The 21,796-nt window shown below is 36.4% G+C and overlaps 1 protein-coding gene across 7 annotated transcripts in view; it reads left to right on the top strand.

Annotated features, from left to right (window-relative positions):
• The window catches only part of PPP1R12B (protein phosphatase 1 regulatory subunit 12B), a 109,829-nt gene that overhangs the window by 74,692 nt on the left and 13,341 nt on the right, over positions 1 to 21,796 (top strand). For 5 of the 7 annotated variants that reach the window (XM_087962440.1, XM_087962439.1, XM_087962436.1 and 2 more), the window contains 5 exons: positions 10,344 to 10,360; positions 11,220 to 11,355; positions 13,886 to 13,990; positions 14,196 to 14,249; positions 16,631 to 16,681. In XM_087962440.1, the coding sequence (XP_087818566.1) occupies positions 10,344 to 10,360; positions 11,220 to 11,355; positions 13,886 to 13,990; positions 14,196 to 14,249; positions 16,631 to 16,681 (363 nt within the window). The remainder of the gene's footprint in view (positions 1 to 10,343; positions 10,361 to 11,219; positions 11,356 to 13,885; positions 13,991 to 14,195; positions 14,250 to 16,630; positions 16,682 to 21,796) is intronic. The other 2 variants (XM_087962438.1, XM_087962435.1) reach the window with 1 other exon arrangement.

Genomic DNA, 21,796 nt, shown 5'->3' with positions numbered 1-21,796 from the left:
GAGTTATCAGTGACAATTTAGCATATTATTGCAATGAGAGGCAAGGAATTGCGAGAGTACCATGTTTGTTTCAATAGGATAAAATAATGGCTTTAGAAAGTAACATAGTCAAATTAACGAGAGAAAGATGAAACAGAAGTTCAGAGTGTCAATGGAAATGATTTGTTATACACAGTGTTCAGCTGTAGAATGAACAAGCAGACAACTAACTTTCAGAGACATTTCTTTCACAACAGAGAAAACTAGAATTTTAGAGTTTTCATACCATAGCAAAATCCACAAAGAAGCAAAGTCTAAAGTTTTACTGATAGACATGAAATGAAGCAATAAATCAAAATGTGTAGCTCTAGGATTTGGGATTCAATTTAGTACATTTGAAGTGAAATAGCCTATCCCTTTTTGGCCACAGAGAGATTTTAGATTTTTTTCTTGAGATTTATATATACAGTTCAGTTGAGGCTTGTCACCACTTGGAAAGAGGCTATGGCAACAGATTGTCCTGAGAATTGTCTCTGTACACAGAGGTTCCCTGGTTTTCAGAGGGCCTACAAGAGAATCAATCAATGCCATTGGCATTCTACAGGGAGCAAATCCAAACAGATGCAAGTACAAGTAGTCATTTCTTAAACATCTATTCAGTGACCATTCAAAGCACTGAACAAATGGTATTTAGAATTGGTCTTTGAACTTATGACTGTTGAATCATCACTGTGTTCACATGATCAAAATTTAGGTGCTTGGCATTTACAATTGCAGGTGCACTTCAACTGCCTCCACTACCCACCTCCCCCATCTCTGGCCTTTTGGCCACCTTGTACACTGACCTGCACTCTTCCACCCTGCATTCCACCATCTCTGACTCCCCAATGCCCTTTGCCATTTTTGTCCCACTGCTGACAAAGTGCACCCAGCCAAAGCAGCTGCTGAATACATATGTCCACCACATGGCCAACAGGTGTGCCGCGTCAGCAGAGGGAAGAAAAAGATGGTGAAGGGCAGCTGGGGACAGCAGCAGTGGCCCAGTGCAGGATGGCTAGGGTGAGGGAGAGCAAGGTCGCCAAAAATGCAAAGATGGGGAGATAGGTGGATGACAAAAAATGAAGCTCAGTAGGGCAGCGCACTTTAGGGCAGAGCAGGAGAAGCATGAGGTTTTCATCTTAACAACCACAAACAGGAAATGACTGTTGGAAATCCCATCACTAAATGGTCTAGTCATGTGATGTTTTATTTAATGGCTGCTTCACTTAGCAACAAAAATTATGATCCCAATTAAGTGAAGACTGCCAGTAAGAACTTTTCTTGGAATCTTATTTTCCACCTTACTATGTCTTTGAGTGTCAGTGAGCAGGCTCTTCTGGATCAGGAAGAATTGGTGGAGCAATTGCAGGTTCACTGTGGAGCTTTTCTCATCGTTTGCTCGGTTTCACTCTAAGTTTGAATCCTACGGAGGTGACCGAAGCACAGTCTTCTAGAATGAGTTCATGTCTGTTAGTCTTGAGGAAATGGACAGGAACTTTGGAGATATGTGTCTGCCATGTATATTAGATCCATGTCCCTCATGGTAGATTGAGGCCTCCAAGAATCCACATGTGAATGGATCCAAGTAGTGGTAAATGCCTTTTGGAGTGGAGGGAATGGTTCTGCTAGCTCTGGAAGAAATGGCAGTATACCCCTTCTTCAAGAGATCACCCTTGGACTAAGTTAATCTGGATAATTTTCATCCAGATTCCCACAATCTCTTCAGTTGGCCTCAGCCAACTTCAGAGGGCCTTGGAGGAAGCAGACCATCTTTCCAGTTGAGATTCAACCAGGACATAGTACTGAAATGGGTTTGGTCATGCTTGTTGATGAGCTATTGCAAGCTTAGAATGGGAGTGAGGCATTAATCCTGGGCCTTCTTGATCCTAGGTGGCCTTTATACCATCAGCCTAACCCATAGTGTACCTCTGGATCAAGGACTGAGAGTGGTGGACAACATTTTGCATTGGTTCTCCTTCTTCAAGGCCCAGTCTGCCTTGGTGGGAGAGGAATTTTCAAGGTTATTCCCCCCACCACCACCACCACCCTGCTTTGTGGGCTGTCACAGGGCTCTACCTTCTCCCCCTCCTTTTTATATCTACACGTAGCCACCTGTTGAGGTCATCCATCAGTACGATGTGATATATCATTAATATGCTGATGACACCCAGTTGCAAATGACATCTCTGTTGCCAACTATTTAAATGAAGCTGAGGAGATTGTGTCCTAATATCTGATGGGTATGATAGCTAGAAATGATAAAAGAGGTTGTGGCTCAACCCTGCCAAAACTGAGTGGCCATGGATTCTGGATTCCCTTGATCTGGGAACTAGAGAATTTCCATCTTTAGTTCTGGATAGAATGACACTGCCCTGTTCTGACGATGTACATATGAGGATTCTCCTGGATACACAGCTTCTACTTGAAGAGTAGGTGGACAACTGTGGCCAAGGAGAACATTTTACAATTGCTTTTGGCGCGCCACTTGTACTTATTTCTGGACTGGTAGGCCTTGCTCATAATCATTCATATCTTAGTGACTTCGCAAAGTAGTATTGCAATGGTCTCTATGTGGGGCTGCCTCTGAAGACCATCCAGAAACTTCATGTGGTTCATAATGCAGCAGTGTAGATAGCAATGGACATAGCTCATCGTGCCCATGTAACACCACCAGTCTGCAAGCTGTACTGGCTCACAGTAGGCTCCTTGGTGTGATTCATAGTTATTAGTTATTATAGTTGTTAGTTATTATAGAATATTTGCTGCCAATGTGTTTCCATAGGGGGGTGTTCTCCAGTTCCCTCTTTTAAACTTTGCCATCTCATGGGATCTAGGAAATACTATATGACTTTTCTGTAACTATCCCTGTGGAATGATCTTTCCTTTGATATATAACAGGTCCAAATTTTGTTTGCCTTTAGAATAGCCATTAAGCTTCTGGCGTCTTCAAGGCATCTGAGTTCTAGTAAATTGAATCCTATTTTTGTTATTTAACTTTTGTGCTTAGTTTCTATTTTTATGTTGTATTGCCTTTTTAATGCTGTATGGTTTTTTTTTTCTGTTTGTTCTTGCTGTATGGGCTACGAAATCACATAGTTTTGAGTTGAGTAGCCATACAAACCCAATAAGTAAGAAAATAACAGAATAAAAGTTGGAAGGAACCTTTGAGGTATTTTAGTCCAATCCACTGCTCAAGCAGGAAACTCTATATCATTTCAGACAAATGGTTGTCCAATATCTTCTTAAAAACCTCCAGTGATGGAGCACCTACAATTTCTGAAGGTAAACCATTCCACTGATTAAATGTTCAACAGTCAGGTAATTTCTCCTTATTTCTAGGTTGGTTCTCTCCTTGATTAGTTTCCATTCATTCTTTCTTGTTCTGCTTTCAGCTACTTTGGAGAATAGGTTGACCCTTCTTCTTTGCGGCAGCACTTTAGATATTGGAACACTACTATCATGTCATCCCTAGTCCTTCTTTTCATTAAACTAGATATACCCTATTCCTGTTCTTCATATGTTTTAGCCTCCAGTACCCTAATCATCTTTATTGATCTTCTCTGCAACCTTTCTAGTCTCAGTATCTATTTTGTATTGTGATGACCAAAACTGGACGCAGTACTACACCAACTTTGAAATGTAACTTTCCCAGTGTTTAATTGTGGCTCATGCATTAAACATGTAGATTGCACAAACAGAAATCTAATATATGAAAACTAAAGTTAAGTAGAAATATTCATGAATCCTTTTCTTTAATGTTCATCATAGCATTTTCCCGCAAGTGTAGGGTTTGCTTTTTTTTCAAATCAACTAAGTGCTGATCTATTTGTGACAGGAATTGACTGATTAACTTGCTACCTGAACCTTAACTCATAGTTTAGGTACAAAAGCCAGCCAAGTATTAAATCATAGGTTTGTATGAAAGCCAGCTGGATGACTTTAACCCAAAGTCACCCAGCTAACTTTCATACCTAAGGCAGAATTTTAACTCACATTCTCCTAGTTTCTAGCTTGGTACCTTAACCACTAAACCAATCTGGCTCTCAAAATGTTTGTGAACATTTAAGAATCATTAATGAGAACTTGTCTTATTCTTATAATTTACTTTGTATTAAGTGTTTACTTTCTATGACAACTGTTCCAGTTAGTGGTGAAAAGTTTAAACAGTAAATATCTTCCATACATAATAGTCATTTTTCAATAGCCACCTTATGCTATACTTAACTATATTCCACTTTTACTCTTGAAATGATAGAACAATGCTAGAACTTGTTTGCTATTTTAAAATTGGTCATCTTCTCTTTTTTTCTTATACAAATCCACATTCATAAATATGGTACATTATTGATGTTAAAAACACTTTATATTACTTCCATAAATACCGTATTAGAATTATATGAACAGCTGTTCTGTGTGAAATGAAAGACCTGTCTGTTCCTGTGCCTAATCATTTGCACAAGGGAAGGTCAGATGTAAGACACAATAGCAACAATACCAATAACGTTAATCGAAGGCATATATTGAATGCAGTTTCATTTCTAGAAGATGTTAACTGCAAAAATCAAGAAGTAAGAGAAGACCTTTAAGGCTTCCTTCCCTTAATCTGTTTAAGAAAACAGATTCCAGCCACTCAGAATTGAAAAATACACATATTGTGCCTAGTCCTTCATAGTTATTAGAATTCAACTGTGAACAGAAAAATAATCTTCAGGTCAGGGCTATAATGCATAGCCCTTTCCTTGAAAGCAAATATGAAACAACATAATAAAGAGTTCAGCTGTATGATTGCTAATCATAACATCTGACAACGTTTTCCAGCTTTTTCAGTAAAAACATTCTTTTTGGCTTCAGAAGAGAGAATAAAGACTAAATAAACTAGAACTAATTAAGGAAGCGAACTAGGCTCCATTAATCGGAGATTTCTTTTGCTGTATATTTTTATATGCTTATCCTATCCTCAGGGAACAATTTCCAGGTGTGGGCAGCAATTTGGGTGTTGTCTATTTTGCATTTCTCAGATGTTAACACTAAATAGCATTTAAGGGAGAAGGCCCAGTTTTCATAGCATGTATGCTCATTGAATTCAGACCCCCAGGAGAATAAAATGGGAAAAATAAGCACAGCTATAACATTGTTATATAAATTTAGATGGTCTTATTCATCAGATTTGAATCTGATTACCTAGTTATTTATTAGATGTTAAATCCATATTGGGCTTGATTTATTGGGATTTAAAACTATTAGTTAATTAAGTGCCAATAGAAGTTAAAATTATATAATAAATCATATACTATCGCCAGCATAATCATTAGGAGTAAAAGGTGAATCTTAGCAAGAAAATATGAGTTGGAAAATCTCAAAGAAGGAACAATTGTGCATAATTATGTTAACAATCATGTACTTAATTGTTCCTTCCTTGATGTTTTCCAATTCATATTTTCCTGCTAAGATTTTTTATTACTAATGACAGAATATTGTAGAAAAGTTATGACATATTTCATGTTTTTTCATGTTTAACTGAAAAGTGTTGAATTAGAAAATAATTTCCTAATAGCAATAGAAATTGCACATTAATAGTAAAATAAGAATATGTTTAAATCATCCTTTTGCCTTTCGAGTTTTTCAAGGCTTTTTAAAGTAACACACTAAATTACTGCTTACTTAAATTACTTAAAATGCATTTAGCGTACACACAAAAATATAACAAGAACTTGAGAAAAAGCAGGTCAACTTGAAAATGGTGTTTCTCAAATATGGTAACTTTGACATATGGATTTCAATTCCCAGTATGCTGCTGGCAAATTCTAGGCAATTTCAACTCTAACATAAATGAGTATGCTATTTCTGCATTGGAGCACAATACTTGGGCACAATATTTAGAACACTATGATAAAAAAGAAATTCTGCTACAGAGTTTAAAATATTTTTGTAATCTTTGAACCCAGCTGTTGGAAATTGTACTGGAAATATAAATATTAGAGTCTTCTCCTTTCCCTGTTCCTTTTTTGGATTAAGTACTGGTAACTGAAGTAAATAATTGAAGCCAATTTAATGAAGTTTTTTCTTCATGTGGGGGGGAATAAATGGCTATTTATGTCCTAGTTCCCCATTTCAAAATTGCATTCTTGTAAAAATTTCAAGAACATGCTTTTAATTACACATATGCCATCTGTGAATGCTTTTGAATTTTAAAAGTAAGTTTGTAATGTTCCATAATCCTACACATATCTACAATCAAAACAGTATGTTTTTCCTGGCTCTTTACAATCCCTTTGTTGTCAACATTGCAGAATAATTTCCAGTATCTAGTCCTGTTCCTTTTTATTAAAAACAGAAATAAAGGAAGCACAATGAAAGTAAAAAACACATAGCAATGCAGTTTCATTTGTTCAGTTTTCTTTATTTCACTACTGCCACAAGCTCACAGTTGGGTCAGCCAAAAAGAGTTTGGGAAAATTATCTCAGGGGCTCTTCTTAGTATTCTGTAGATTGGCTGAGTTACTGCTTTTAAACTGTTGCTTCTCTTTTGGTTTTGCGGCAGCTTTCTATCCAGGAAACAAAATATAAACTCTCGGTTATTAGCTAAGTGTTTGACACATTTGCTCTCTTTGTTTCCTGCATCTACTCTTACAGAGAGATGTGGAAGCCACTAATGTACAAAGAAATACATATTGTTTCTGTTATGCTATGGTCTGATTTGCAAGGTTCCCTTTCAACTCTATTAATAGCCTAAATACAGAGAGAGCTGTACCAATTACAGTTTGTGGACCATCATCCATGGTACACTTCTATAATTATAGCAGCCTTATGTCATTGTCTATCCTACTGATTAAAGGTCTCAGGCTAACAACTGGAAGAGTGTGACTTCTAGTTCCACTTATGCCTGAAGCCAGGGTGACTTTGGGTCAGTCATTACCTCTCAGTCCTAGGAAGGAAGCAATGGTAAACCACTTCTGAAATTTTGTCAAGAAAACTTGTCCAAACATTTGTCAGAAATTACACTGATTTGAAGGTACCAAAACAAATAATGAAAAGTCTGTTTTCTTTACATAACATTCTAATTGCCATACCAAATTAATATTTGCTTTTTTTTCCTTTGAAAAAACCTGTAAGCAATTTTGCTGGCTATATCATGCAAGCTGCTTTGCAATTTTGGTTAAAATGCATCCCTTAACAACAGAGGTGGTATTCAGTAGGTTCTGACAGGTTCTGGAGAACCGATAGTGGAAATTTTGAGTAGTTTGGAGAACCGGCAAATACCACCTCTGACTGGCCCCGCTCCCATCTATTCTTTGCCTCCCGTCCCAACTGATCAGCTGGGTCTTCTTTGGTTGCCCTGCGTAGGAGAACGGAGCTGGAAAGCAGGTTAGTAGGGAGGGAATGGGGATTTTGCAGTATCCTTTCCCTGGAGTGGGGTGGGAATGGAGATTTTATAGTATCCTTCCCTTGCCATGCCCACCAAGCCATGCCCACAGAACAGTAGTAAAAAAATTTGAATCCCACCACTGCTTAACAATGCTGCATTAAATCAGGACTTGCTTTTTTAAAAAAACAGCCTACAACACAGAAGCTCACTCTTGTCTCAGCTTTCGATTAAAAAAAAAAATTGTTACGCATTTGTGGTTTATGTGGGATGCAAACAAACCAAGTACTGGTAAGGATTATAAGTACAGAAGAGGTTGGAGCTTTCCAATGGGTACTAAAGGAAAGGTCAAATAATCTCCTGTGATGTACTCAGGTTTTTTATTCACTTGACTAACTTGGCAAAAGCTTGAGTTATAATTCTTTCTGCTTCAGTGAAGATAATTCCTGAAAAGTGTGGTCAGCATTATACCCCTTGCTTTAAGAAATTATTTCATTCTGTTTGCTGTAACTGTACCATTCCCTGGTACTGATTTCTCTTTGTACTGTGTCTAAACTCTATTGTCATGTAATACTCAAAAAGTATTTAATTAAAATGTAAAACTGGACATATGTTTTCAGTAAGATTCTACTGGTGAAAGATACCATATCTTCTATTCCTCAATCATGAAAGTTATAAATTATGCACACAAATACACTCACACACACTTTTTTACATTTATATTTGAATACATGTTATGCCTGAGAACAATATACCAACTTTGTCTACTAGAAAGATTAATATTTTCCTCAGTTTGTCTTTAAAATAGGAGATGTACTGATAAAAGAATAAACAGGAAAGCTGTTGGAAATGCAGGGTTGTCTTCCTTTCAAGGAAATACAATCCTTGCAGTGTACCCTTCTTAAATAGATGAATGCTGCATATTTACACAGAGAAGATACTTCCTTCATAGCAATGTTATTAGAGAAAACTAGCCTGCCTCAGTACTTTGATTGGAATTGGGCTTCCTCTTTTGACAAATTTTCTGTTTGAAAGTATTCTAAGTAAAATCTCCCCAGTGGTGCTTGATTGACGGTTACATGGTCCTATCCATACAATTTTATGTATAACAGAAATCATTTCCTGCTGAATTCTTACAGGATATTTTTTTTTTACTTTCCAGTGTAGTTAACAGCTAGAAATGAATTCTATTGTGGTCTCCCAATCAAGTCCTAACCAGCCTCAGTCCTGCTTAACTTGCAAGCCCAAACAAGGATGTTTAGATGCTATTGCTTTGTAGAACATAAGTACTTACATTGTAATACTTTAAGTGGATTATCTCCATATTTGACATATTATGAAAAGCTTTCGTTAAAATTAATTTTATTTATTTTATTAAGTGTAGGTATGAATTTTCATATACTTCCATATTTCTCTATTTTTGGCAAAAGAAACTTTGGCCTATGATACATATAAAATAATGGTGAACTGTAGTAAGTTATTCTAAGCAGCAAAACTTTGTTAGAGCCATTGTCAGGAAAATATCTAAATGTTGGATAATGAAATGTTGATGGCCAGAAAACCATTTCCTTGTTAAAATAAATATGACTTTTAAAATTGTCATAAAATGAGGTTTTTCTTCTAAATAATTTACTTCATAAGTTTAAGTTATGAGTATGAAATTTAGAAAGCTAATGTGGCCTTGAATCCTAAAGCCTAGATTATCTAGTTTAATTTGGTTTCTAGGTTGCTCAGTTTGATTTGGAGCAGATTTTTCTTTAGTTTTAATTTTGTAGTATGTAAAGAAATTTTAAAAGTTCTGTTTCATAGTTGAGAACAAATAACAGCAGCTGCACATCAGAATGTGATAAACATTATTTAGGTTAATATTAACTGTAGTACATTTTCCATATAAAATAGAGAGCACATGATTTGTTTAAGATTGATATTGAAAAAATAAAATCAAAGTAAATTCTGATTTTAAAAAGTTACAACATTAAAGAACTAATAGAAATAGAATCTCAGAATTAATCAGTAAAGATAAAATGCTGTTTTTCAGTTTATATAGTTAAATATCTCTGCATGTGCATAAATATTTATCCTGTAGATCAGGGATCCCCAACCTTTTCGACGCCGCCATCTTTTTTGAAAAATCACTTCCGGTGACGTCACGAAGTGATTTTTCATAAAAAAAAATGGCTAACGCTCGGTGAGCTTTTTCGGGTAGAAATGGCTTTCTACCGGAAAAGCTCACTGAGCGCTTGCGCCGCCATCTTTTTGAAAAATTGCTTTTTACCAAAAAGATGGCGGCGCCAGCAACCAGCGGCCCGGTAAGGCTTGTTCCGCGGCCCGGTACCGGTCCGCGGACCGGCGGTTGGGGACCCCTGCTGTAGATAAATGCTTACAGATTTTTCTGTAGTCATTTATATAATTAATGTGAAAACAAACTTAGTTTGACAGTTATACTCTTTTGATAGAATTTTTTAAGGAAAAATATTTGGCATTAGATCTCCAGAAAGAATAGTGTACTTATCTGAATGTGAATATGTGTTTCATTCTTCTGTAGTAAATGACAAATGCCTAAATATAAGACTGTCTATGTTAATTAGTTATACTGTATAAGAATGAGTTTCAACCTTTAAAAAGATCTTCAGTTAATACTGCACTTCTGCATTTATTTAATATAAATATGTTTCATATAAACACTTCCTTTAAAGTTCATGTTGATACTTTAGTATAACCAGAGTTATCGTGATGTTGCCAGAAATATCTGCTATTATTGGTATATTTAATAGATATATTCTAACTCTTAGACTGCAATATTTTTAAATAGTTCAAAGAGTTTCTAAATAAGTTCCAGAGTTATTGCCCTGCTCGATTTATGTTGTTTGTCATTTACTTTCATAATCGTCATATTTCCAACTATATTGCTAAAATTATTATTGTTATTGCTAATCTGAGCTTCTTTTATCTCTGTTTACAGCATGAAAGACTCTCCAGGTAAGATTTTCAGAATTCATGCTTTTGTTAGAGCGTCTGTCTGTCTGTCTGTCTGTCTGTTTGTCTGTCTGATCTGTCTGATCTGTCTGTCTATCTGTCTATCTATCTATCTATCTATCTATCTATCTATCTATCTATCTATCTATCTATCTATCTGTTTTCCAAATAATTGCCTCTTCTTAACTGCTTGTGGAACTATAGGCAAGTCCTTGATTTACAACAGTTCATTTAGTGACCATTCAAAGTTACAACAACACTGAAAAAAGTGACTTATGATCATTTTCAAACTTATGATCTTTTTCACACTTCTGACCTTTGTAGCATCCCCATGATCATGTGATTAAAATTCAGGTGCTTGGCAACTGACTCATACTTATGACCATTGCTGTGTCCTAAAGTAATGTGATCACCTTTTGCAACTTTTTGACAAGCAAAATTAATGGGGAAGCCAGATTCCCTTAACAACTGTGGCTTATCAACTGAGGTGATTCACTTAACAACTGTGGCAAGAAAGGTTTTAAAATGAGGCAAAACTCACTCAACAAATATCTCACTCAACAACAGAAATTTTGAGCTCAGTTGTGGTCATAAGTTGAGGACTGTATTTATTTTCAAGACTATCATCTTTTATCTGAGCAGTATGGTCACCTGTCATCTTAATTCCTTTGTCTTTCAAATATTATATTCTTCTGTCAGTTTTGAATGAACATTTCTTTCTTTCACTTCTATCCCTGTTAGGTTACAGGTAAATATTTTTAGTAGTTTGTAATTCTTTTATCATTGTATTGGGGGTCTCTTCTATAAGATGTAAATGGTTTTGAAAGTGAATGAAGCTGCTTTAAACCATATCTAACTTCAGGCTGGATTCAGCAAGTTCAAGTACTGGCACTAGTGATACCTATGGTGATCGACCCTCAGCCCGCAGCAGTGCCTATACCAGAAGAGCTGCTCTCAGCAACAGAACAGAAGATGATAGTAGCAAGGATTATAAAAAGGTAGGCCATTGCTGAATTTTTTCTTTTCTTTTTCTTTAATTATTTCACTAGCCACATGCCAAAGGGATCAGGTACCATGGGAGGCAGGTGATAAAGAGATTTAAATAGAGAATCAGAGTTTTAAGAGCCTATTTTCCTCTTAACCTTTTCCAAAGCAAAATACAATATACACTGCTCACAAAAAATAAAGGGAACACAAAAATAAGACATCCTAGATCTGAATGAATGAAATATTCTCATTAAATACTTTGTTCATTACATAGTTGAATGTGCTGACAACAAAATCACACAAAAATTATCAATGGAAATCAAATTTAGCAAACCATGGAGGTCTGGATTTGGAGTTAGTTAGACTCAAAATTAAAGTGGAAAAAAACACTACAGGCTGATCCAACTTTGATGTAATGTCCTTAAAACAAGTCAAAATGAAGCTCAGTAGTGTGTGTGGCCTCCACGTGCCTGTATGACCTCCCTACAATGCCTGGGCATGCTCCTGATGTGGCGGATGGTCTCCTGAGGGATCTCCTCCCATACCTGGACTAAAGCATCCCCCAACTCCTGGACAGTCTGTGATGGAACGTGGTGTTGGTGGATGGAGCAAGACATGATGTCCCAGATGTGCTCAATTGGATTCAGGTCTGGGGAACGGGCAGGCCAGTCCATAGCATCAATGCCTTCGTCTTGCAGGAACTGCTGACACACTCCAGACACATGAGGTCTAGCATTGTCTTGCATTAGGAGGAACCCAGGGCCAACCGCACCAGCGTATGGTCTCGCAAGGGGTCTGAGGATCTCATCTCGGTACCTAATGGCAGTCAGGCTACCTCTGGCGAGCACATGGAGGGATGTGCAGCCCCCTAAAGAAATGCCACCCCACACCATTACTGACCCACTGCCAAACCGGTTGTGCTGGAGGATGTTGCAGGCAGCAGAACGGTCTCCACGGCGTCTCCAGACCCTGTCACGTCTGTCACATGTGCTCAGTGTGAACCTGCTTTCATCTGTGAAGAGCACAGGGCGCCAGTGGCAAATTTGCCAATCTTGGTGTTCTCTGGAAAATGCCAAACGTCCTGCATGGTGTTGGGCTATAAGCACAACCCCCACCTGTGGATGTTAGGCCCTCATACCACCCTCATGGAGTCTGTTTCTGACCGTTTGAGCAGCCACATGCACATTTGTGGCCCGCTGGAGGTCATTTTGCAGGGCTCTGGCAGTGCTCCTCCTGTCCCTTCTTGCACAAAGGTGGAGGTAGCGGTCCTGATGCTGGGTTGTTGCCCTCCTAAGGCCTTCTCCGTGTCTCCTGATGTACTGGCCTGTCTCCTGGTAGCGCCTCCATGCTCTGGACACTACACTGACAGACACAGCAAACCTTCTTGCCACAGCTTGCATTGATGTGCCATCCTGGATGAGCTGTACTACCTGAGCCACTTGTGTGGGTTGTAGACTCCGTCTCATGCTACCACTAGAGTGAAAGCACCGCCAGCATTCAAAAGTGACCAAACCATCAGCCAGAAAGCATAGGAACTGAGAAGTGGTCTGTGGTCACCACCTGCAGAACCACTCCTTTATTGGGGATGTCTTGCTAACTGCCTATGCTTTCCACCTGTTGTCTATTCCATTTGCACAACAGCATGTGAAATTGTCAATCAGTGTTGCTACCTAAGTGGACAGTTTGATTTCACAGAAGTGTGATTGACTTGGAGTTACATTGTGTTGTTTAAGTGTTCCCTTTATTTTTTTGAGCAGTGTATTTAGCTTATCCGCTTGGAGGTCTTTGGGAATTGTGAAAAGGATGTTTGCAAGCCATATCCAGCTCCCATGTTGAGCCCTTCTTTAAAACCCACTGTTTTCTTTTTATCAGTTAATACAAAGCAGTTTCAAATGTAGCTGGAAATCATGAAGTAATACAGATTTAAAGCCCCAATAAAAGACAAAAATAGAAATATATCAAGAAAACTATGTTGAAATCCAGCTTCAAACAAGCTTAATGAAGTGTTATACAAATAACTGTATTTGCATTCCTATGTTTGTCTTTTCCATGGAATTGTTGACTTTGATTCAGTTCCCTTTGTATGGAATAAGGAAACATTAGTCTAAAATTTGAATATAACGTAATTTTTTTAAAGAAGTTTCCAAGTTTGAGCATATATTTGAGCATGTATTTAGTTTACTTGGAGGATCAATAGCCAAAATGGTATATGAAATAATGTGCAAATAATCACTTTAAACTGAATTTTATCTGGTAACATTTAAAGTGTACTATGAAAAGTACTTTTAAGCCATGCTTTCATTCCACATGAACTAAAAGGATGTGCCTGGAGTGATGCCAGGTTCTCATGAAATTATGCAGTTAGCTGATGTTGGCTGAAAATTAATTGAGCTGCAGTAAAACTTGCTGTTCTAAAAGATCTGAAATAGCAAGTCTTGTAAATCATCATTCTCCAGTATGCCACCACCGATTGTTCAGTAGATGGAATATTATCCAATATTGAGGTATAATTCCACTTTTGTTTTTGTTTTTTCTGTTTAGCTCTATGAGAGTGCCCTGTCTGAAAATCAGAAACTGAAATCTAAACTGCAAGATGCCCAGTCAGAACTCACAGATGTTAAGTCAAAAATGGACAAACTATCTCAGGTGAAGAAACAGGGAAATCAAGGATGTACTGGGAAAAAAAAGGTTTATTATTGTTGATAAGAGAATTAATAGTAGCTGAAAAAACACAGAGTGCAATAATCTGTGTATGCTCTGGATTTCTAATAAATACTTGATTGTTGTTTTAAACAATACTGTAATAATTATTACTTTCTAATGAAGTGTTTTGTTTGTTTGTTTTAAATAGCAGAAACAGGAGAAAACTTCAGATCGTTCAAGTATGCTTGAGATGGAAAAAAGGGTATGTCTTTATGGGTTGTCAGAATCTACTTGGATTGTATAAATATTTTGAAAACCAAACAGCAAAACAGAAAGATTATTCTTTTCCTAGCAAAAGATTCCAAAAACATCCAACTATTTTTGGATAATATCTGGCTCCTGTAGTTATTTATTGAATTCTCCAAATTTTCTCTTAAGCTATTTGGCTCCTCTCTGTAAACTGTCTGGAAATGAAGACAGCTTAAGAAATTGGTTTCTGGATTTCAGTCCTTTGTTCTATGTTGACAACATGGTGTTCTGTCCCATTTTATGGAAGCATCTGCTACCAACTCATCCTTCTATTCTCCCTTCCTATATGGTGTGACCAATAGTGGAGAAGGAAAGGAGGGACCATTTTTCCATTCTTGCCGCTTGACTAGAAGGGGAAACTGGTAGAGCCCTAATAAATTTCACCTTGTCCAGAAAAGGTGGTGAAGGGAAAATCTATCATTTCTTTAGCTAATTGGTGAACTTGTAAAAAAAAAAAGTTTCAGCTTTTCACTGATACACCAGTTAAATTGTTAAAGAAAAGGTCCAGAGTATCACCAGTCGAGCAATCTGACTCATTCTTTTCTTTGGCTCCTTTTCTACCCTTATTCATAATTGCCAAGGATTTAGACATAAATCCTAAAGCAGATGAATAGAGTAGAACTAAGGAAAAGATCAGGTAGAATAAAATTAAGGGTGGAAAAAATCTCAGGTTCCTATCAGTGGTGAATTCATTTTTTTTTTTTTTACTACTGGTTCTGTGGGCGTGTCTTGTTGGGTGTGGCAGGGGAAGGAGACTGTAAAATTTCCAGTCAGAGGTGGTATTTATTGGTTCTCCAAACTACTCAAAATTTCCACTACCAGTTCTCCAGAACTGATCAGAACCTGCTGAATACCACCTCTGGTTCCTACCTTCTGGGGAGGGGGATAGGTAGCCCAGGGCCTGCCTCAGACACAGTAGCTAATTGGAGTGGAGGTGATTGTGTGCAATGAAGTGAAATTCAACAAATGAGTTTGACAATACTGCTTATAGCAACAAAAGATGCAGTATGCTACTTGTAATCGAATAGATGGTACGAAGGCTGGATATTGCTTTCCTAATCAGTTTGGGGTGGTGAAGAATAGGGCCTGCCCACAAAAAATAATAGTCGACACTTATGCTTAGACAATAAGCTCTCAGGCTAGCTTACCAATATTTTTATTAACTTTAAAGCACTTTATTTTTTAAAGAGTTCATTAAAACTGCCTGGATTTTGCAGTATGATAAATCTAATACTATATATGACTTAGACATAGCTCTCATTGTATGGCAGTTAATGCTATATAATAAATAGAGTATTTATTGATTTCATTTTGATTTTGAAAACCTGAAGTAAGAATAATTTGTTGTTTCAAAATTGTTAAAAATATGTTGAAGTACAATGTTAATATCTGATATTCCAATTACTTGAAAGGATTACTTTTGAGGATAATAGTTTGAAAAAACTTTTTCAACATACAGGTAGTCCTCATTTAACAACTATTTAACAACAGCTCTGAAAATTTCAGTTATCACCTGAATTAGAAAATTACAACCATCACTCCCTTCCCAGTTACATGATCACAATTTGACTATTTGGCATTTACAACCAATTGCAGTATCCCATGGACAGGTGATCACAATTTCTGATATATATTTTTTTGCCAATTTTTGTTGCTTAAGCTGGATTTGCATCCTGGTGACTTGACTTATGACCAGAATTACTTGTCCTAATTGTGGTCGTAAATCAAGAACTATCTGTTGTTCAGATCAACAGTTAAACATATGCTTAATATATGTTACATAATCATTATCAAGCCTAATCAGTAGCAAAGTTCTGTTTCTTCCAAGGCCTGTCAGTACACAAGACTTTTAATAGTCTTGTAGTGTGCCTAATATCCAATCTTACCAAAATGACATGAAAAACTCTATGGGCCATAAATTAATTCTATCCACCTTTCTTTTTTGCTGCTATTCTCTTAAAAAAAAAGATGGATGTTGGTTCTTGGGTCTATCACTGGTTTTGGTATTGTTTATTATGGAATGATATCTCCAGTGCATAGCTCCCATTATTTAAATAAAATATCTAGTTGTTTGGGGCAAGAATTTGGCCCTTTGCAATGTTGTTTTTGTTAATCTAAGTACAAAAAACTATCTGTCAGTGAGGTGTCTGTTCAAAGTTGGGGTTGAAAGAAACAAGAAAGGATAATGGGAATAAGAGTTAAGAAAGGGGTATTATATGGTACAGAGGATTTTTGCCTTGGAGTAGGACTATATTGTGTTTGAAAATCCTTAAGCCTATGAGATTTCACTTTTTCAAATGAAAGATGATCACTAGGAAAATATTTCCTGAACAGGAAAAACGGGCCCTTGAACGGAAGCTTTCTGAAATGGAAGAAGAGATGAAGGTATGAAAATGGATCATTTATTTGCCATCTTCTAAATCCAGCAGCATCTTTTAAATTGCCATGTAGGAATAGTATTAATCATAATTAAAATCTTATTCAAATCTTCTAACTAAATTCACTCATTCAAAATAGCAGTGCTAGCTAACTGGTATCCTTAAGCTTTTCTGGTTGAGTTGAAAGCATTTTCTAATATTTTTCTTCCAAATTTTGGTGCAATCTATTCTGCAGCATTTTTATCCAAACATCGTTATCTGTGCCTATATTGTCTTTAAACTTGGCTACTGAGGATTTCCTTCCAATGCTTTCTATTACTGGCCTACAGATTCAACTGAATGTTAATTAAAAGCTGAAAGAGTATTTTACTTGTAAAAGATTTTCTTGTAATTTTGTATTTTACTCTTTCTTATTACATTCCTTGCTCAAATGCCTTGCCTTTGGATATACCCGAATTCTTATGATTTATAAGAATGAAGCTTTTATTCCTGTTGATTGATTCTTTTAATATGAAGCACTGGGAAGGAGATCAGTTCATATTATCAAAATTGCTTTCCATATTCTAGTGGAAAAGTGTTCCCTGGGAAGGCAGTAGTTCTGCTACTTGTAGAGTTATAAATATGTATACATTTAAGAAATAAATACATAAATAAACAAGAAGCTGTTTCCCAAAACCAACAGTAGATGAAAGATTAAAATAAGCCTTAAATATAACTGTTTTAAGCATATGTATTCAAAAGAGTCCTAAGAATTGCAGCTTTAAGGCAAGACTGTAGTGGTGTTACATGGTAAAAGAAAACTTTTTTCAATTTTAATTCCATTAAATACGAACAATCATTTTTGTGTATTTTGAAATATAGAAAAGTTACTAAATAATGTTTTGTGGTTTCTGCACCTATATTAATGTTTCCCAATCCTGGCAATTTTCGGAAGTATGACCTTCCACTCCCAGTATTCTTAACAATGGCCATGCTGACAGGCAAACTCTGGGTACTAAAGGCCACACATCAGAAAATTGCTACTACACTTGGGAAACATCGACTTTGATTATTATATGATCTTACTTACATATAAACATGTGTGTATATGTGTATGAACGTTTATTGTTACTATGAATCTAAAGATACCCAGGGTCAGTATCCACAATTATTCATATGTAAATTTGGTATATGGGAATTATGTATCTTGAACTTTTTAACCTAGTATCAGTATATTAAAACTTACAGTCTCAAAGGTTTTGACACTTAACAGAGTCAATATCCAACATTTCTTTGCAAGAAATTCATTGTATCTTCCGAAATTATTGCTAATGATACATAGTTGAATTTCCTTTGCTACATGCATTTTCTCTATCCTTAATTACTGAATAAATTAAATGAACAATTGGTAATTATGTAAGAAAGTCATGAATACTTACTTTCAATGAAGCATGGTTTCAGAGTAAGGATACCTAGTACCTCAGATTTTATGTGAAATTGAGTATCTATGGGGATTCAGAGTTGGGAGGCTTCAGAATTTGTTTTGTCACTTTTTAAAACTCAATGTCAACCAACCTCACCATAATTATAAAATGCTAAAGTATACATTTAAATATTTGAAAAGTTCATAATCCACCTTTCAAGACAATTTTTCCCAAGGTAGCTTACAAAACTTTAAAAACAAATCTAGAATTTAAACTGAAAATATACACACTGAAACTAAAAGCATCGTTAAAAGTATAAAATAGTAGAAAGAACATAATTTATAAAGTTCTATTGCAGCAAAAAGTGTTAAAATGTTATAATAAAGTAGCAGCCCTATGACCTCACTTGAGGGACTTTTCATAAAAATCCTGTTGCAAAACTTCCCACTTAGTATAAAGACAGTATCTTAAGCAAAGTCTCAGATTTAATCATATGAATGTAAAAGCAGGCTTCTTTCCAATATATCATCTCATGTTCTGTTGGTTTTTCTTCAGCTCAAGGCAGTGTATGTACGAATCTTGTTTGTTTGTCCTTACAATATAACCTATTAGGCAGAAAGAGTTAAGAAAAAGCCATTATGTCATAATGGAAGTTTGGTCTTCCCAGTCATAGGGCTGCACTTTAGTAAGTACCTCCCATAGGTTCTTTACAGTTAAAATATGTATCTTTGAATTGGGACCAGAAACAAACTGAGAGATATTGAAGATATTTTAATAATATTGTGATAAATAAAAGGAATAGCACTTAGACTTATATACCGCTTTACAGTACTTTACAGCCTTCCCTAAGCAGTTTACAGAGTCAGCATATTTCCCCCAACAATCTAGGTCCTTATTTTACCGACCTCAGAGGATGGAAGGCTGAGTCAACCTTGAGCCTGGTGAGATTTGAACAGCCAATCTGCTGGCAGCTGGCAGTCAGCAGAAGTAGCCTACAGTACTATACTACCTTTCCACCTGTTTTCCAGCCAGTAGCTGTTGACAGAGGTGCACTTGATCTATCACCCTCTCTCTTGTGTATGGGGAAAGTATCAAGGGATTTTATTTAAATACTGGTGATGCCAGTCCTGGCTCTTCTCAACTATTTTCTGAGACTTTGGCATACACTGAGGATTTTTTTCTTTAATTAGCCTGGAGGTTTCTATAAATAATCTTAAGAGGTTCAATCTTCATGAACCCTAGCTTTTGGAAATGTAGGAATCTTACACACAATATCTTTATATAGCAACTTTTCTCAATCTTTATACTCTGGAAATGGCCATGTTAAAACAAGTTGTTTTATAATGGAGCCAGCTGCTCAAAAAACTACAGAAGCACATCAATATTTTCTTTTCAAAGATCACTCAAACTTTTAGATCAACCAAAACAAAACAATTCTGCATCCATTTCCTCCTCCAAAGGGGCTATTAAAAAGGTAAAGGTAAGGGTATCCCCATGGGTTTTACCTCACAAGTTGTGATCGACTTTATGGGGGCAGTGCTCATCTATGTTTCTTAAACCAAAGAGCCAATGTTGTCTGCAATCGTTTGGCCAGCTTGACATCATGCTGCTGCACAAAGCATACAGTTAAAGATGGAACACTGTTCTTTCTTCCCACATGCTCATATGCAGCACCTATTCATCTACTTGCGTTTGCATGCTTTTGACTGCTAGGTTCGTGACAAGTGACAGGAGCTCGCTCCATCTCACAGCACTCAAATCTCAAACTACCGAGCTGTAGACCTGATCTCAAAGGGGAAATTATTCCTGCATAATTCATTTTCCCTCCCTCTCTCTCTTTCTCTCATCTTCACCCCTCGTCTTGAAATATATCTATTCCATGTCACAATTTGGGAAAAAGTCTCTTGATATTAGTGGATTCATTGATAGGATATTGTCATGCTTCTGGTTTTCTTGTTTCTTTATTGGGCTTTCAGTTCTTTTCAGACTTAACAAACAAAAAGCTACTTAGTGCTTGAGTGATTGGAGCAGAAATTGTCCTCTGAAGTAGCTCCTCTTGCTTGATACCCCTCTCTCCAAACACCTGCTCTGAAGAACTGTCATTCTCCTGTTATTGCAATTTCTGATTGCTAAAGTGAGAGATACATTATGCTGCCCTAAGCGACCTGATAAAACTGATTTTACAGGATAACACTGCTTGCCTGCACAATAGGTTCTTTTGTACCTTTGTTTTGTTTGTCTCCTGGTGCTTATTTTCCTATTATATAAGAGGGAATTACAGATTTGCTTGGCTCTTAAAATATTTTTATTTCAAGAATAAGAATTCCTGAGCCCCTAAAAACATGATAGAGGGGAAAGCAATTTCCTGACTTACTGGGGATAGTTCCAGTTGGAGAATAGCCTTTAAAGGAAACAAACTGATTTTACTGTATGGTTATTTTTTTGAAGCTGAGCTCCATTTAAATTTAACTCTGTAAGAAAAGACATTTCGGTAGCTCACATTACAATCCAGCTGCAAGAGAAGGGCTGCATCACCTAGCTTGATATGCATCATTCCACATGATTACACGTATTTATAGATGAACTATTAAAGAACTGAAATGGGAATGCATTTTGATCTATTGTTAATAATGTGCAATATTAGAAGAAATATTAGAATGCAACTATAGTTACATTGTGCCTTCCTATTATGATGGTATAACTAACAAATGCTTTTTTCTTTAAAAAAAGACTTTTAAAATAACCTACTGTAAATGTGGACATTCCATCTCTTATTAATGTGTGATGTCTATAGCTGAGAATCTATATTGGAGAGTTTTAAAGCACATGACCTGTATGTGTTAAGTTATGAAAGCCCCTGATGGCCTTATTCATGAGTTATTTGTTGAGGTAACTTTTTCAACAAATAGAGTATCCATTTGTGGACTGGCACTCTGTGTGTTTGTGTGTGTGTGTGTGTGTGTGTGTGTGTGTGTGTGTGAGAGAGAGAGAGAGAGAGAGAGAGAGAGAGAGAGAGAGAGAGAGAATGAGAATAATGGAGACCATTTTCATCACGTCTGCATCTTTTGAATGGCATCCATTTTTGAATCATATGCTGTATCTGTCTGCAGCTTCTTTTTATACTAGAGTCACCTTGACTTAATATAGCAAATATACCTACATTTTATCTCAGTCTTGTCAATGTTGTTATTTTATTTAGGCTTATTAACTTTTCAAAAAGCTCACTTTTGAATCACATTCCTATTCTGTTGTATAGCAACTTTTTTTTCTTACTGTCTGCAGCTCACTTACAAAGAGACATAAAAAACTAAACTGGTATCTAATTCAAGCAGTGTCATAAAATTCTTAAGGCTGTTTGTTGCCAATACAGCATAATAGGAAAAAGATTTTTGGCTTACTGAACTACATATATTGTGATTTTAATGGCTTGTGCTTCAGTGTTTTACATCAGAATAGATTAAGACTGTTCTAATTTGTGCAAACCACAGTTTCAAAGGAATGTTCTGAAACATTCAGAGGTAGTGCAGGGTGCTTTCAAAACTCAGAGTAGGAGAGAGTTAATTTAGTTTCTTAGCTATTCAAAACCTCTCATACAGTTCCTCCTCTAATACAAAGTTGAAAGATACGTCTGATAGATAAAAAGGGCTGCCAGTACATATAAAACATATTTTGTTAAGACTGCTATCATTCAGTACATATCTATCAAAATAAAGGTGAGC

The sequence above is a fragment of the Notechis scutatus genome, chromosome 3, assembly GCF_049901735.1.
Source record: "Notechis scutatus isolate UNSWTSFEM ecotype Mainland chromosome 3, rNotScu1.2, whole genome shotgun sequence".
Lineage (NCBI taxonomy): Eukaryota > Metazoa > Chordata > Lepidosauria > Squamata > Elapidae > Notechis > Notechis scutatus.
This window is presented reverse-complemented; position numbering and strand designations above follow the sequence as displayed.